Source organism: Mytilus edulis, chromosome 1 (assembly GCF_963676685.1).
Source record: "Mytilus edulis chromosome 1, xbMytEdul2.2, whole genome shotgun sequence".
In the NCBI taxonomy this organism is placed as follows: Eukaryota; Metazoa; Mollusca; class Bivalvia; order Mytilida; family Mytilidae; genus Mytilus; species Mytilus edulis.
In genome coordinates, this window is record NC_092344.1 from 53,149,343 (window position 1) to 53,167,222 (window position 17,880).

Consider the following 17,880-nt stretch of genomic DNA (forward strand, 5'->3'; position numbering starts at 1 on the left):
TTCTTATGTAGAAAATGGTGGATTGAACCTGGTTTTATAGCTAGCTAAACCTCTCACTTGTATGACAGTCACATCGAATTCCTTTACATTGTTAACGATGCGTGAACAAAACAAACAGACACAATAAGTAAAAATGTCAAAAATAGGGTAACAGCAGTCAACATTGTGTTATCATCTTAATCACTATAAAAACAAGCATTAGCCTTTCAAAAAGGGCTAGTCGACTCTTAGCTGATGAAAATGGAAAGTGCTCTCGCTTTGTATATTAATTCATTTACTAGAATAGCCACGTGCATTAATCAACAAATTTTACCACACACGTGAGGTCACACGTAATGAAGTAGTATATATCGTTTAACGTTGTTGATTACGAAACTCCAGAAGATTCGACTATTTATAGATAAAAGTTACCTGTGTACCAATATCATGAATATGCATGATTAATGACCTGGCAAAATCTAATTGCTTAAATAGAGAGGACGAATCCGATACTCTACGGGATTGAAGGACATTTACTAGGTTTGGATTGTCCTAACCAATCAATAAACTTTGAGTATTCACGTCTTGTAATATCTTCCAATCAGGTAGCAAGAAAAATTCACGCACTGACTGTCCATCGTTCAATTCTAAAATATGAGTCGATAACAACAAATGTAACGGAAGAAGCACAAAAAGGCATACATTAAATTTAACATCCTCATTTTCCTTATATTATACGATTGTATTTATCTATGTTAAATCCACCCATAAAGGATGGAAGTTTTTCAGCACTAGTGTAAAATTGCGCGTTTGAAATTCGCACAGGTAGACATAAAATAATTTTGTCGTTCAAAGTATGACGGCATACATAAATACAGAGTCACGTAAAGTAGATATAACAAAAAACAGACTTAACAGTAAAAGTAATAATAATAAATAAATTAATTGTGTGGTTCAAAGTATGACGGGATACATAAGTACAGAGTTACGTCAAATGTTTATCACAAAAAACAGACTTAACAGAAAAAGTAGTATTAATAAATAAAATAGTTTTGTCATTCAAAGTATGACAAGATACATAGGTAAAAGTAATATTAATAAATAAAACAATTTTGTCGTTCAAAGTATGAAAAAAAAATAAAAAAAATTAACAAATAAAAGAATACTATAACACGTTATTGAGATGATAACCAACGTCAGTACGCAAAATCTATACTTCAAGACCATCTTGTATTATTTGTGAAGTTGATACGGAATATTTATCAACAAGTTCTTGGTACCTTCTGATAAACTTTTTTAGAAAAAGGACGAGACGTTCTTTGACATACCCCTGGTTCATCAACTTTCTGCTCAGACACTGGTGACGTTTTAAAAAGTCTGAGTAGGAGCTGCAAGCTCTTGAATACCGAATAAGTTGGGAAATGTATATTCCATATGCAGGTGAAGTTGGTATATTGGTGCTAAGGTGGGGGAAATTGATAATTTCAAAATTAAAATCGTCTCGTTTGTCGTAGATTCTGGTACTGAGATGACTGTGTATGTCAAATTCGAGGTATAAGTCTAAAAATGAGGAAGCCGTGTCTGTTGTCTCTTTAATTTTTAGTTCTGGTGGATCATATATTAATGGAACCCAATCAGAAAAGTTCGGATTGTTAATTGAAAGAACATCATCAATATATCTGAAAGTGAAATTAAATAACCTGGCTTCTTTGATCTTCTTGTTTTTGACAAGTGTCTGATGGAACTCCGATTCATATAAAAATAAGAAGAGGTCGGCAAGGAGAGGCGTACAGTTCGTTCCCATAGGAATGCCGACAATTTGTTGAAAAAGTCTACCTCCAAATTCAACAAATATTTCGTCAATAAGAAACTCCAGCATACTGATCACTTGTTCCTCTGTGTAGTATGTTTTACCCTTTTGTTCCCTATTTACAAAATATGCCTTATGGTATCCCAAAGTGGTAAATTTATAGCGTGTGCTACCAATTTTTTTATGGAAAGCATTGTGGTTTATTTCATTTAGACGGGTTTTCAATTTCACATGGGGAATGGTAGTATACAAGGTTGAAAAATCAAAAGTTTTGATAGAACTAATTTCAGAAAAAGACCGAGATTTAAAATTATCCAGAAGTTCTTTAGAGTTTTTAAGAATCCACATATGGTTAATACCACTACGCGAGTAAACAGTTTCACAGTATATCTGAAGACCCTCTTTCACTGCGGACAGAATTTTAGTCAAACTAATGGACAATTCTTTAGTGGAATATGCAGATGAGCCGGCAATGTACCGTTGTATGTACGGAATTTTGTGAAGTTTAGGTATCCAATACAAACAAGGTAAGTCCTCCGATTTGTTGTTCAATGCAATGTTCATTGAAGCCATGAAGGACTTATGATTCGCCAAAATCTCATCCTTGTCAAATGATATGTTTTTGTATGTGGGATTACCTGAGTTCTAATTTATTCCTAATTTTTTTACAAGACACTCGTAGTAATACGATTTACATATAAAGACATTATTATTTGAAGCTTTGTGCGTAGGAACAACAACATACTTATCTTGAAGAGATGATAAACAATTTACAGCCTCTTTGTCACTGAAAACGGACTTAGGTCGATCATTCACACAGTTTTTCAACTTATGAATGCAGGTCGATCATTCACACAGTTTTTCAACTTATGAATGCGACGTTTTATCAGAGACCTGATTGTTTTGACCCATTGTGAAACGCATGGGAATTAATAACAAAAACAACAGACTGAATAGAGGCATGGTTATCACATAGATGTCATAGATCCCAAAACGTGGTGGTTGACAGTCACACATCAAATAGTTGTCCTGTATTGTCAACTAGGCGTTCCTCAAGACTCATTTCTCGGTCCATATCTGTTCTTAATTTACATATAAATGACATGCCAGACAACATCAAAAGTAATGTTTGCCTCTTTGCAGATGACACTATTGTGTATTTAACAATTTCATCATTACATGACTGTCACACCCTTCAATCAGACCTACATAAAATGGAACAATTGGAGGAAGACTTAATGGCGTATGTTCTTTAACCATGACAAATGTGAAATCATCCACATAACAAGGAAACATAAACCAATCATCTATAAATACACACTACATGATCATATTTCAAAATCAACAGACAAAGCAAAATATCTTGGCGTTTTCATCAATAACGCCGGATGTGACATGGAATTCTCATATAAATAACATCACAAATAAAGCAAATGTATCACTGAGATACTCAGATTTATTAAAAGAAACGTCAAAGCAATCAGCATAAAAACAAAAGGACTGGCTCACAAAACATACGTAAGACCAAAAATAGAATACTGTAGTGTCGTCTGGGACCCCTGGCAGAAACAACAAATAAATAAAATTGAAATGGTTCAGAGAAGATCTGCCAGGTATACACTTAACCAACACAGCTATGCAGACATGCTTGAACATCTAAGATGGCCAACACTACAACAAAGAAGAAATCTTGCCGATCAGTCACCATGCTATATAAAATTCAAAATCAATTAGTTTCCATCGCAGTCAATATATATATACCTAGTAATATTACCATCTAAAGAACATAAATTTATACAGCCATTCTCTCCCACAAACTATCATTTACATTCATTTTTTCCTACAACAATAAGCTAAAGTTGTGGAAATCCTTACCATACCAAGTAGCCTGTAGCCCATACTTAGAAGAATTTAAGTCTGGTTCAAACCCACATTTACATGTATTCACAGTGTGGGAACGGAACTGTACGGTTTTCTAGTATTTTGGTCATTCGGGAGACTGTCAAGCGGGGCTCCGACATTCGAAAAATAACAAGTCGCTTGATGGAAACTTTGATGAACTCTAATGTTACTTTATAACTTTTCTGCTGCAAGTTGTGGTAATCAAAACTTTCTTTATGTAAATATAAACCAATACAATAATAAAAACGACATATGCATCCAAACGTTTTCTTTAGAATAGTGGGGCTCCGAGTAAATCGATAAAAACTGTCACGGAGCAGCGATCAAAAATGTTAAATAAACACCGAAAAATCCATCCTTACTACCAGAATTTTCACATGTACCTTTTCTGATTTATAGTCTTACCTGTCTGAAAGTTTAAAAGTGATTGTTCTAGTAGAAACCAAAATATATTCATTCTCTCAATGTCGTATATTTTAATTGACTGTACAATCGCTTGCAAGCTTACTGTACAATCGCTCGGAGCTGTCCTGTACAATCACTTGGAGCTTTCTTAAGCCCAATGCATTAAATACATTACATATGCGTTTCATTGGTTGTTCCTTGTCTGTTCTATTGTATTTGAAATGAAAATAACACGGATTCAGTCATTTTGCCGATTAATAAAGATGGTTAACAATCTATCCCGGACACATTTCTGAAGGTGTCTATATCAGAGAGAAAATCAACATTCGAATAATAAGCATACAAGACAAAATAAAAGGACAGTACAAATGTCAAGAAATCACTAAAAAAATAGTGCTCGTAAAAAAATGAATAATCAAAAAGATGACTAGGTGCTCCGTAAGCATGGTAAGGGTAATAGTATTTTGAAGTTTACTTAATTTATTTATCCCAACAGTTTAAATAAAAATATATATGTATATTAATAATACAACAAAGGATGTTTCAGCAGAGCTTTCCTGATCAACTTAAATGCAAAATTTTGGTCAACAAAAACTGAAAGGAAGTAGAAATATCTTAATTGGCTTGATTTGTTTGACGTGAATTAAATTATTAAAAATATTCTATATAAAAACTTGCTTAGTACTGATTTTTTTGGATGCAGTTTAAATTAATGACACAAATATCATTAAAGTTATTTTGTATCATCATATTTTCGTTATATATAGCTTGTAGTTAAAACATATTGTATTTGAAATATATGTAACAGAAATTACGATTGTAGTAATACACAAAGGGATTCAGAATAATGTTGTTGTCATATCAATCTCATTTGTTAAAAGAGAAAAAGAAATGACTGTTTTTAAATGGTTAAACCATGTCATTATGATATGTGTTCCAATGGTGTTCCAAATCGGAGATAAAGAGGAATGCATTATTGACCAAAAAGCGAATTGATACTTTAATGGAACATAAAAATTTCTAGTTTGGTTTTAACACGAGTCCCAGTTTTTCGGACGACTGAGCGCTCACAAACATATTTAACCCCGCCACTATCTTTATGTGTCTATCCCAAGTCAGGAGCCTGTTGTTCAGTGGTTGCAGTTTGTGTTCATATCTGTCATATATGTTTTTCCGCAAGTATTTTGTTAATTGTTTAATATTTTTAATGTCGGTACCTTTTATACCCGACTATTACTGCTTACACCCACTTCATTTAAACTTTGTGGATAGTTGTCTCATTGGTTATTATACCACATCTCCTTATTTTCATATTGAAATAGAAATATTTTTATTTTTATCCATCTGATGAGGTAAGCCTTTTTCAACTGATTTTTATAGTTCGTTCTTATATTGTACTGATACACCACTGTCCCAGGTTAGGGGGAATCCCGCCACATTATTTATGTATGTGCTTGTCCAAAGTCAGGAGCCTATAATTCAGTGGTTGTCGTTTGTTTATGTGTTACATATTTGTTTTTCTTTCATTTTTGTACATAAATTAGGTAGTTAGTTTTCTCGTTTGAATTGTTTTACATTGTCATTTCGGGGCCTTGTATAGCTGAATGTGCGGTATGGACTTTCGTCGTTGTTGAAGGCTGTACGGTGATCTTTAGTTGTTAATGTCTGTGTCATTTGGTCTCTTGTGGACAGTTGTATCATTGGCAACCATACCACATCTTCTTTTTTTATATTTGATAAAATGTTGTTCGAACTCAAATTAACTGTGTGATACTGCTTTTTATTATGAAGAAATTCATAAAACATAAGGATTTTGTGTTTTCTTTGTCATTTAAATAAAAACTCACACCCTTATCATTGATACATCATGTGGAGCAGGATCTGCTAACCCTTCCGGAGCACCTGAGATCACCCCTAGTTTTTGGTGGGGTTCGTGTTTTTAATTATTCTTTAGTTTTCTATGTTGTGTCATGTGTACTATTGTGTGTCTGTTTATCATTTTCATTTTTAGCCATGCTGTTGTCAGTTTATTTTCGATTTATGAGTTTGACTGTCCCTCTGGTATTTTTCGTCCCTCTTTTATCATTAAGAGAGCTTTCAAGTGTACTACCAGTAGAAAAGCTAGGTTTAATTCACTTTTTTCTACATAAGAAAATTCCTGTATCAAGTCGGGAACATGACAGGTGTTGTCAGGCAATTATACCACATCTTCTTATTCTTATATCATGTTTATTGACTTATACGTGTACACTGTATTTTTTGTTTGGCGAATAGCACCATTTCACATTAGAATTCCTTTATCGAGTTAAATATCCCGATCCTCTGCTGAAACATTCTTTGTTGCATTGTTAATATACGTATTTATTATTTTTTTGAACTGTTGGGATACATAAATTAAGTAAACTTCAAAATATTATTACCCTTCCGGAGCACAAAGTCATTTTTTTTATTATTCGTTATTCTACGAGCACTATTTTTTAAGTGATTTTATTACATTTGTTTTGTCCTTTTATTTTGTCTTGTATGCTCACTATTCGAAAGTTGATTTTTCTCTAATATACACACCTTCAGAAATGTGTCCGGGATAGATTGTTAACCATCTTTATTAATCGGCAAAATGACTGAATCCGTGTTATTTTCATTTCAAATACAATAGAACAGACAAGGAACAACCAATGAAACGCATATGTAATGTATTTAATGAATTGGGCTTAAGAAAGCTCCAAGTGATTGTACAGGACAGCTCCGAGCGATTGTACAGTAAGCTTGCAAGCGATTTTACAGTCAATTAAAATATACGACATTGAGAGAATGAATATATTTTGGTTTCTACTGGGACAATCACTTTTAAACTTTCAGACAGGTAAGACTATAAATCAGGAAAGGTACACGCGAAAATTCTGGTAGTAAGGATGGGTTTTTCGGTGTTTATTTAACATTTTTGATCGCTGCTCCGTGACAGTTTTTATCGATTTACTCGGAGCCCCACTATTCTAAAGAAAACGTTTGGATGCATATGTCGTTTTTATTATTGTATTGGTTTATATTTACATAAAGAAAGTTTTGATTACCACAACTTGCAGCAGAAACGTTATAAAGTAACATTAGAGTTCATCAAAGTTTCCATCAAGCGACTTGTTATTTTTCGAATGTCGGAGCCCCGCTTGACAGTCTCCCGAATGACCAAAATACTAGAAAACCGTACAGTTCCGTTCCCACACTGTGGTATTGCTAAACCAAATGAAATCATATCTGTTATCTATAATCTATAGTACAGTGTAACGGAGATGCTGTGGAATAATCTCCCTTTGCTAAATATGGGATGATGCAAAATGAACTATTTCACTGTCAGAGAAAGAAATAACAAAAAGTATATTTAGATAGATTATATGGTAATGATTTTGGTAGACGTTTCATCCAACTTACTGAATATTTAAGAGAAGATTTTGCTATTCTCATGGAGGAATTATACCTTCTTAAATGGACCTGTCAAAAGTATAGACTTATCAAAGAAATATATTGTTTATCGTCTCATATCAATCACCTGGATTTATCTAATCATCACTACATGGGTTAATCATTAATCCAATTTTGCTGAACTTAATCAAATGTATGTTTTGGATTCACTGTTCACATGCATATCATCGTATGATGTGTGATTTGAAAGTGATAAAATTTCACATGCAAATGAGCTTACAAATCACAATAACAAATCACGAACAAATTGCTTACAATTCATAAGCAAATCATAAACAAATTGTCAAGAAATTGTTTTGAAATCATTAACAAATCAGAGGTAATTGCTTTCCTACTTCAAGCAAATCACAAACAAATTGTTTTCAAATCGTAAAGAAAAGAAATTGCTAATAAATCTTTAACAATAAAATTGACGGTACTAATTTTCTTGCACGAGATGCGCATTTCGACAATACATGTCTCTTCAGTGATGCGTGGCCAAAATATTTGAAATCCAAAGCTTATATAAAAGATGAAGAGCTATAATCCAAAAGGTCCAAAAAGTATAGTCAAATCCGTGAAAGGTATCAGAGCTTTGCATGAGGGAGATTCATTCCTAAATTTATAATAATTTCTGATATTTTTTAACAGGAAATTTTAATAACACAAAAAATTCGTATTTTCATGCCAGTACCGAGGTACTGGCTACTGCACTGTAAATATACATGACGCCTGACGCGTCCGGACGCGTTCAAAATTTGTACACTGAATGTTCAATATTTTAACGTCATATGTTCATGCTTATAGAGACGTGTTCAAAGTTTTAACGTTTGTGTTAACAATATTAACATGTCTGTTCAGACACAGTGAACACCGGTGTTCAAATTCTGATCTAAAAAAGAAGATAGTTGTTTGTCCGATTTTCTATCCTTCTAATTGGCAAATTTACAAAGAAATTCATTAAAAAATATGAATGTATACGCAGGATGATGATTTTGTGAATTTTTTACTAATAATCTAGTACTTCTGAAATATTAAACTTCCAAGCTGGCATATATATATCGTTTATGAACTTATTTGATTATTATTACTAGTTTTACTTATAAGTGACATAATTATGCATACCAATGAGGCCTGTTATGAAGATATCGTAATAAAAATATGCCAATGTTTATCTTATTTCATGATCCGTTCAGTTTATTAACATTACATGTTCAATCAGTGTTCAAATCGTTCGAAATTTTGAACACCTCGCGTTAAAAAAAATAAACCAGGGTACCAAATACCGGAAACAGATATCGGCTGGTGATTTAGGCGGTTAAACGAAGAATGGATACACATAAGGAAGAGGGTTCGAGAAGGGACTTCTATCCCACATGAACAGGAAAGAAGTGAGTAACAAGCTAGGATAATCTCTATAAGTAGTTCGATGGCTTCCTTGTTATTTTCTCATGTCATATACCTATATATATATATTTGTCAAATATTCATAACTGTTATATCCAAATTTTCAATATTCAACATAAGACGTATTAAAGAACAGGATTTAGATTAAAAGTAAATAACTGTCAGCTTTGTTCTGATGATTTCCTAAACTGATGAATAACCAGTCTGTGATCGTCTGTCTGTTATACGAAATAAATGATGATTTTTTACATCCACGTATATTAGCTGAACACTAAGTGTTAAGAACTCTAACATCAAGTGTTCAAAAATGAAACACAAAGGCATTAAAAACTGAACACCACACATTCAATTGACGAACACTAAGTGTTAAGAACTCTAACATCAAGTGTTCAAAAACGAAACACAAAGGCATTAAAAACTGAACACCACACATTCAATTGATGAACACTAAGTGTTAAGAACTCTAACATCAAGTGTTCAAAAATGAAACACAAAGGCATTAAAAACTGAACACCACACATTCAATTGATGCACACTAAGTGTTAAGAACTCTAACATCAAGTGTTCAAACGTAAAACACAAAGGCATTAAAAACTGAACACCACACATTCAAATAATGAACACTAGTGTAAACATTTGGAACACCATTTTTGACTTAGAAAATGCATTCGTTTTTTTTTTTATTTGTAGGAATCGTTAGATTGAAATGTTTGAATTAGGAACCGGTAGCCAATAATCCCACAAAGGTCATTTCTATAAAATGTTGGGGAAAAAAAGATGTCAAAAAGGTATAACAATATATATATATATATATATATATATATTAGCTTATGTAAGTGTATCATTTCTATATCTGTATACCTTAGGTCAAGAAATCGACTTTTGTAATTTATAATGTCAAAACTTGCATTTCACTGCCATAGAATATCAATTTGTACTCTAGTATACATCGAAATTAAAGCATAACAACCATTGCATAATTTGATGCTTTATGAAATTTAAAAATCTCTTCTATTAATTTTAAATTTTATTTTGCAGGATTTATAGGCTCATAGACATTACTTGTTGTGGAGGATTTTGACATTGGAAGTTGATAACAACACATAAAATGCCACCCAGTTGATAGCTTTAAGTGAAGACGCACTGAAAAGTGGAGCGTACATTATATGTGATCGTACAAGAATTGTTGGAATTTGCAAACTTTTAAACTTTCATTGTGACAAATATCTATATCATAAACTATCTTCTTATCGCATTGCTTTTTTTGGTTAAGATACACATGATGTAGCAACTATCTTGTCATTTACATGAAGGGGAAGATCATTATTTGTGATATATTTAAGTCAGCCTAAAAACATTATGAATGTGATTTCACTGACTGTTACTTGTGATATCATAAGGTATTCTTGTGTACTTTTCTTACATATATGCTCATTTGATTATATAAAGAATTACTTGTTAAAATATGTTTTATTGTTGTATTTTGCCTGATTGAGTATAGTTTTTATAACAGTTTAATTAAGTTTAGTTCTTATGGAAAATTATGTACGCTTAACAATAGAACATGTTCCACATTTGAACACCATCAATTTGAACACCTATGTCAACTGTTCTGAATGTAAACGTCTGGTGTTCTGAATCTTAACATTTTGGTTTTTAAACATGTTCTGTGTGTTCAAAAAGTGTTACATGGCTGTTGAACGCGTCGACGTATTAAGATTTTGAACATTCGGACACGTTAAATCGTTGAACACTAGTGTTAAGGTCTCTAACATCAAGTGTTCAAAAATGAAACACAAAGGCATTAAAAACTGAACACCACACATTCATTTGATGAACACTAGTGTAAACATTTGGAACACCATTACACCTTCAATAAGTGTTACAAAAAAGCGTTCAAGCAGTGTTCTATTTATTAACACTTAGATTTACAGTGTGGGCTGGTGATACCCTCGGGGACTAATAGTCCACCAGCAGACGCATCGACCCAGTGGTAGTAATAAAATTGACGGTACTAATTTTCTTGCACCAGATGCGCATTTCGACAATACATGTCTCTTCAGTGATGCGTGGCCAAAATATTTGAAATCCAAAGCTTATATAAAAGATGAAGAGCTATAATACAAATCAGAAGTAAATCATATTCCTACCTCAAGCAAATCATAAACAAATTGTTTTCAAATTATTAAGAAATTATAAACAAATTGTTATCAAATCTTAAACAAATCAAAAATTCACAGATTAAATCATTTACATCCAGATCAAAAATATCATCGGTTCTGCACCTGAAACCACTAAACTTTTACCTTAAATAGCTACTCATCTAATTGTAACAAGGAATACTATCTTTGGTTGCGATGAGGGACGAATTGTTCACTTTGTGTAGGTTTCTCTTACTTTGACTATAACGAAATTTGAAAAAAAACATGTGCAACCACGTGTACTCAGTAGAATGGTTTCGAATAGATGATGGCTCCTAGTCTTGGTCCAATTCTGCTATATTGTAATATAGCTTTGCCCATTTTGCCCGGGACCTGGTCAGTAAACATCATGCACAATTAAAACATTAAACTTTCCAGTGTATTATGTCTGCTGTCTCTGGAAGCCAGTCTTTAAATGAACGTTTCGATCTGTTTACACATCATAGTCTTTTACACATTTTTATTTTGAAAACTAATCCTTACAGTACAAAATTATCATGATGATAATGAGATACTGAAATGCACAGTTTCTAAACTTTAAAAGTTAACGTTTGAAAAGTATAAGTTGAATATGTGAAATTATAAATATAGATTCCTTAACACCGTCATCTTTCATAAACTGAATACAACTCCTCATCTTGCAACCTTCTTTGTTCAGTTAATATAGAACATCGCCGTTTCAGAATCTAATGCATCCTGGGTAATATTTTCAAAAGCGTACACCACAGCGTTTTGATTGGTTTTAAACGTCCTAAACAATCGAAATTCAACCAATGACGTAACGTTATTTTCACTTTGGGGTACGAACAATGAAATTACCCATGATGCTTTAGATTCTGAAACGGCCGAAATTTGAATTTGACCTCAACCGGAAGTTAGACAGATAGATAAACAAACAAAATTGAAATGCATTAACATTTTATTCATTGTAGCAAATCATCAATGAATCACACCATTCTAGCTAACAAAGTTAACAAATCATTTTCAAATCATTTCATAAGATATTCCAAGTAAACAAATCGTAAAGAAATCACACTAAAACAGAAACAAATTGCTTACAAATCATACAATAGAAAGAAATCGCAAAGTAATCAGTTTTGAATTTGGAAAATTCTGATTTGTTTATGATTTGTTTAATGAATCGCAAGCAAATGGTACTAACAAATCGCAGAATCACGATTTGAAAGAGATTTGGATACTATTTGTTCATTTATTTTTCTGTTTAGGCATGTGGAATATCTATAATACTAAAATGAGGAGGTCCAATTTGTCAGCCGTCATCACGTAAAAACGACAAATCAAAGAATTCAACTTTATATATAACTAATATAGTACAAAGGTGTAGATTAAAAATTACACCACTCCAGGCCCTTTTGTTTTCCACGTAATTAATATTGCCAATAATTAAGAAGTTCCGGGTCGAGTCCGATACCGATACCAATAGTATATTCACCTGTTCCCTATTACCTTATCTGTACGTTCCGCATCTGACAGGCGCACCACCAAACGGTGTATTCAGGATTTATATGCTATATAGACCGGGCATATAATCACAGGGTTGACACTACTAAATTGTCAAATTGTTACCTATTGTAGTATTTTAATCAGTAAGACTTTCAAAACGAATACTAAAAATCTGGACTAAAAATAAGGCGTATAACGTTAGGTACAATTTTCAATTTGTTAGCGGGCATGACGTAAAACAGCGAATCAAAGAATTCAACTTTATTTATAACGTATATAGGACAATGCTGTTGATTAAAAAATACTCCATTCCAGGACCTTAATTAATATTACCAAAAATTGATAAGTTCCAGTTCGACGGGTTCAAACAGAAAGATTTGAAAGCAGTGTATCTTAGGCATGACTTTACCAGATCACAATTATACTAATACTAAAATAAGGCTTGCGCATAGTTATATACTTCAATTCAGTCACGGACCCGCGATATCACGGGTGTGTTCTAGTTTTAATAAAGTATCCGCTGAACATCTGTATTTGATCTCATTTGCCAGAGCTCAGTCGCATCGGAACGAACCATTGATCGACAAGAGGGATCTACGGTGACGCGTAGCCAACTGACTGACCCTCCTGTTACAACAAAAAAAAAAAAAAAATGTTTTCGAAATTATTTTAACTAAATATGTTTAGATTTTAATTTGTTTCCCTAGTATCTGCCTTCTTGTGATCTTCAACATATTGAAGTTAAGAAGTATTATGTAGATGTAATTATTTAGCTCAGCTTTGGGCGATGTATCTAATCATGATTTAGCAATCACAAACTACTGTATTCTATCCTATAAAAATATGCCGAATGATAATCCTGGACTATATTTAAAAAATAATTGTGACCTGTTCCTTCATCGAAGTTTATTAGGATTACGTAAATTTGTAATATATGTCTTAAGTTAAAGTTATGTACATCTATCCATATGTCGTATTATTATTATTATACTGACGATTACTTGGATTCGGGACCAACGAACATGCTTTACACAAAATTTCTTATTTCCGGCATAACAATGGCTGTGCGTGCCTAGCAATGTGATTACGACTGCAAAACTAATAATAATTTTGATTGAAATATCACCTACTCGATCTTTATTTCCACAATGTAAACCAATAAGAGAAAGTGCACATAAAAGCATGTATGGCGCGAAGCACAGTTGAAACTTTGTTCAAGAAAAACAGTAAATTAGAAAGCTTTTTAAAAAAATCCCTGAACGATGAGACATATGAAAGAGTGCGCGCCTATGAATCCTGCATTATTGTTTCGGAGAAGGAGAATAAAGCGTTGAAATATGTCATTTTAGGTGACGAATGGATATATCTTACTGAAAACCCACCTAAAAATGTAGTAGAAGAGGTTTCTTTAAAAGATATAATTTCTGTAGATCATGTAAGTAAATAACATGTTTAGTCAAGCATTAACTAGTACTAAAAGGAGCATAATTTTCCAGTCTCACTAATTAGCAAGAGAAAAAAAAGTTAGCAGCAACTGAGACTACTGTTAAAGTTGTTTCAATCAACAAGAAGACAAATTTGGCGACTATATAAAATTGAGAATAGAAATGGGGAATGTGTCAAAGAGACAACAGCCTAACCATACATGTACGTTGTACAACAGCAGAAGGTAACCAATAGGTCTTTAATGTAGCGAGAAACTCCAGCATCCGGAGGGATCCTTCAGCTGGCCCCTAAACAAAAATAAAATAAATGCATTATACATTTTTTTAAGGCACTGGCTACGGTTACATGGAAATGTAACAATAATAAAAATATTATTGTTACAGCCGGAATGCATGGTTGGGTAAGGACCTGTTTAATTACGAATGTAACAATAATTATTGAGGCTACGGTTACATTGCGTTATTGTTACATGAAAAAAAGCAATGTACGATGGGACTAGTAATATGTACTAAATAATAAAAGTTGAGGACATTTATTACATTCATTTATAACATACAATTTATTTACTGTAATTTTTTATTAACAATGACAATTTCTACAAATCCAGTAACTACGTCCTCCACGGATACGTGTACATACATAATTTCTTAGTACTAGTATTTAAGTTACAGTTAGCAAATTTTGCTTTTGATTATCAATTTGCGTCAAGTTATAAAGCTGTATGAAATGTATGTCTTGATATTGTTTCAGTTTCGTTTAAAACGCATCCCAATTAAGTTTTATTTTTTTCACCATAAACAAAATTGGTCCAAAGTATAATGACAGTAATAAGAGTAGGTGTGCAGTTAAATACTTTAAAAAAGTGAAACCATTGAACTATATTTTTCGCCTTTGACATTCACACTCCTAATCTTGAGTAGTATCTTTAAGAACATCAAAACCATTAATACGTAGTAAAACTATTCAAGTTGTACACCATTTGTTGAATAATAATATTTTATTATTTATCAATATTAAATTACAAGTATTACAAGCAATACAACTATAGAAGATTTAAGTTTAATCAATCTAGCGTACATTGCTGTTTTTCATGTAACATTAACGTAATGTAACCGTAGCCTCAGTAATTATTGTTACATTTGTAATTAATCGGTTCCTCACCCAACTTTGCATTCCGGCAATTAGTCTCCAATGTAACAAAAATATTGTTACATTTCCATGTAACCGTAGCCAGTGCCTAGAAAGTATTTGAACTACCCAAGGATTTGTATAGTAACTACCTTAAATTTATGTTATATATACGTTATTACATATCTAAACGTTATAATGCAGACAAACACATTTTATTTTACCCTGATACTTGACTTGATAAGTGTCGCACTTATGGGTTGTCGGAGTATTGGGCTGTCGGAGCAATGGGTTGTCGAGCTATTGGGTTGTCGGACCAATGGGCTGTCGGAATAATTGTGTTTAACCAAATCAACTGTGAGTTTATTTCTAAAATTATATGAGTAAACTTTAAAGGCACTGGCTACGGTTACATGGAAATGTAACAATATTTTTGTTACATTGGAGACTAATTGCCGGAATGCAAAGTTGGGTGAGGAACCGATTAATTACAAATGTAACAATAATTACTGAGGCTACGGTTACATTACGTTAATGTTACATGAAAAACAGCAATGTACGCTAGATTGATTAAACTTAAATCTTCTATAGTTGTATTGCTTGTAATACTTGTAATTTAATATTGATAAATAATAAAATATTATTATTCAACAAATGGTGTACAACTTGAATAGTTTTACTACGTATTAATGGTTTTGATGTTCTTAAAGATACTACTCAAGATTAGGAGTGTGAATGTCAAAGGCGAAAAATATAGTTCAATGGTTTCACTTTTTTAAAGTATTTAACTGCACACCTACTCTTATTACTGTCATTATACTTTGGACCAATTTTGTTTATGGTGAAAAAAATAAAACTTAATTGGGATGCGTTTTAAACGAAACTGAAACAATATCAAGACATACATTTCATACAGCTTTATAACTTGACGCAAATTGATAATCAAAAGCAAAATTTGCTAACTGTAACTTAAATACTAGTACTAAGAAATTATGTATGTACACGTATCCGTGGAGGACGTAGTTACTGGATTTGTAGAAATTGTCATTGTTAATAAAAAATTACAGTAAATAAATTGTATGTTATAAATGAATGTAATAAATGTCCTCAACTTTTATTATTTAGTACATATTACTAGTCCCATCGTACATTGCTTTTTTTCATGTAACAATAACGCAATGTAACCGTAGCCTCAATAATTATTGTTACATTCGTAATTAAACAGGTCCTTACCCAACCATGCATTCCGGCATTTAGTCTCCAATGTAACAATAATATTTTTATTATTGTTACATTTCCATGTAACCGTAGCCAGTGCCTTTTTTTAAATCAAAAAGTCAACTAATAGACCTTTTCATACAAGAGGGAGGGGGGGGGGGGGCAGAGGGATCCTGATCCTGTATTCCTGGGCTCAAAAACATGGCATCTTGAAATTCGAAAAGAGAATTCCTGGATCCCAAAAGGATTCCACAATAGACAACTTTCGAGTTCGATGCATTTCCGTCAAAAACTCTGATTTTAGTGAACGTCATTTGTGCGTTTAGGGGCGTCGTCACTTCCATTCCAATGTTGAGCGAGTGGTTGGAAAACTATAATTCTATATTGTACGAATTATACGACAAATTGAATTATCAAAATTGACAATCAGCATTGATGTCATTAGAGAATTGTTATTAAGTACCTACAGAACAACCATTATTTCTAGTTTATCCTGCACAATGATGATCACCAAGACGCTCAATGAACGTAAATAGTGCAAGGATACAGGCGACCCCCTCTATCTGGTAAATGACGTCATAAAGGCGCATATAATTGACGAGTTTTTTCCGGTGACGGATGAACTCGAAAGTGGTCTATTGTTCGACAAGTTACAATGTACCAGTGGCGTAGCTACAATATATACGCTTCGCAATGTACCATTGACACAACAACGCACTATCATGCACAAATGAAATTGCCAAAATAAAAATCCCTATACTATTGACAGTCAAAAAAAGAAAGAGTGTGATTGAATGTCATTATATATACATGCAGTGTTCTCCCCAGTTCATTCAGCATCCTGGTAAACAGGTGAAATTGAAAAAAAAGTCCAACACTTATCAAGTCAAGCATGTCAAGTATCAGGGTAAAATGAAATTTGTCTGTCTGCAGGTCTCTACAATAACTTTTTTTTTCAACTTGTCCAGTAGGTCAAGTACATACCAAAACTTACTTGTCCAAATGAAATTGTAACTTGTCCAAAAAAAAATCTTAATATTAAGCTTTTTTGCATTTCAAGTTGATTCAAGGAACAAAATGAATTAAAAAAAATTGAACAGAATTTGATTTATATCCTTTGAAATACTTTTAAAAGATATGGGCCATGAACAACTGAATTTAGTTGTGTCACAGGACTTAGGTTCTAGTTTTTATCAATGCTAAAGTCTCATCATACTTTGCACATGAGGCACCATCTGATTGGCCTCTAAATGTACACTCATTGGATTTTTATCCTATTTTTCTAAGAGTTGAAAAAAGTTTATTTAGTGGCGTACATGTAGCTGGGTCATATTTACGTGTACGCCCGAACCTTGGCGAATGGCGAGGGGTCTGAGGGGGTGATAAACCGCTCAATGCCAACCTCCTTGCTGGTAGTGGGTTCGAGGGGACGGAGCCCCGAAAGCGATCGAGTTATCGAGAATG

General features: G+C 32.9%; 1 protein-coding gene across 2 annotated transcripts in view; it reads left to right on the forward strand.

The window, feature by feature from the left end:
- Positions 1-13,321: 13,321 nt before the first annotated feature.
- LOC139484888 (uncharacterized protein C12orf56-like) overlaps positions 13,322-17,880 on the forward strand; it is a 166,363-nt gene continuing 161,804 nt past the window's right edge. Inside the window, exon 1 of one of the 2 annotated variants that reach the window (XM_071268921.1) lies at positions 13,322-14,059. In XM_071268921.1, the coding sequence (XP_071125022.1) occupies positions 13,811-14,059 (249 nt within the window). In that variant the 5' untranslated portion in view covers positions 13,322-13,810. The remainder of the gene's footprint in view (positions 14,060-17,880) is intronic. The other variant, XM_071268930.1, reaches the window with a different exon arrangement.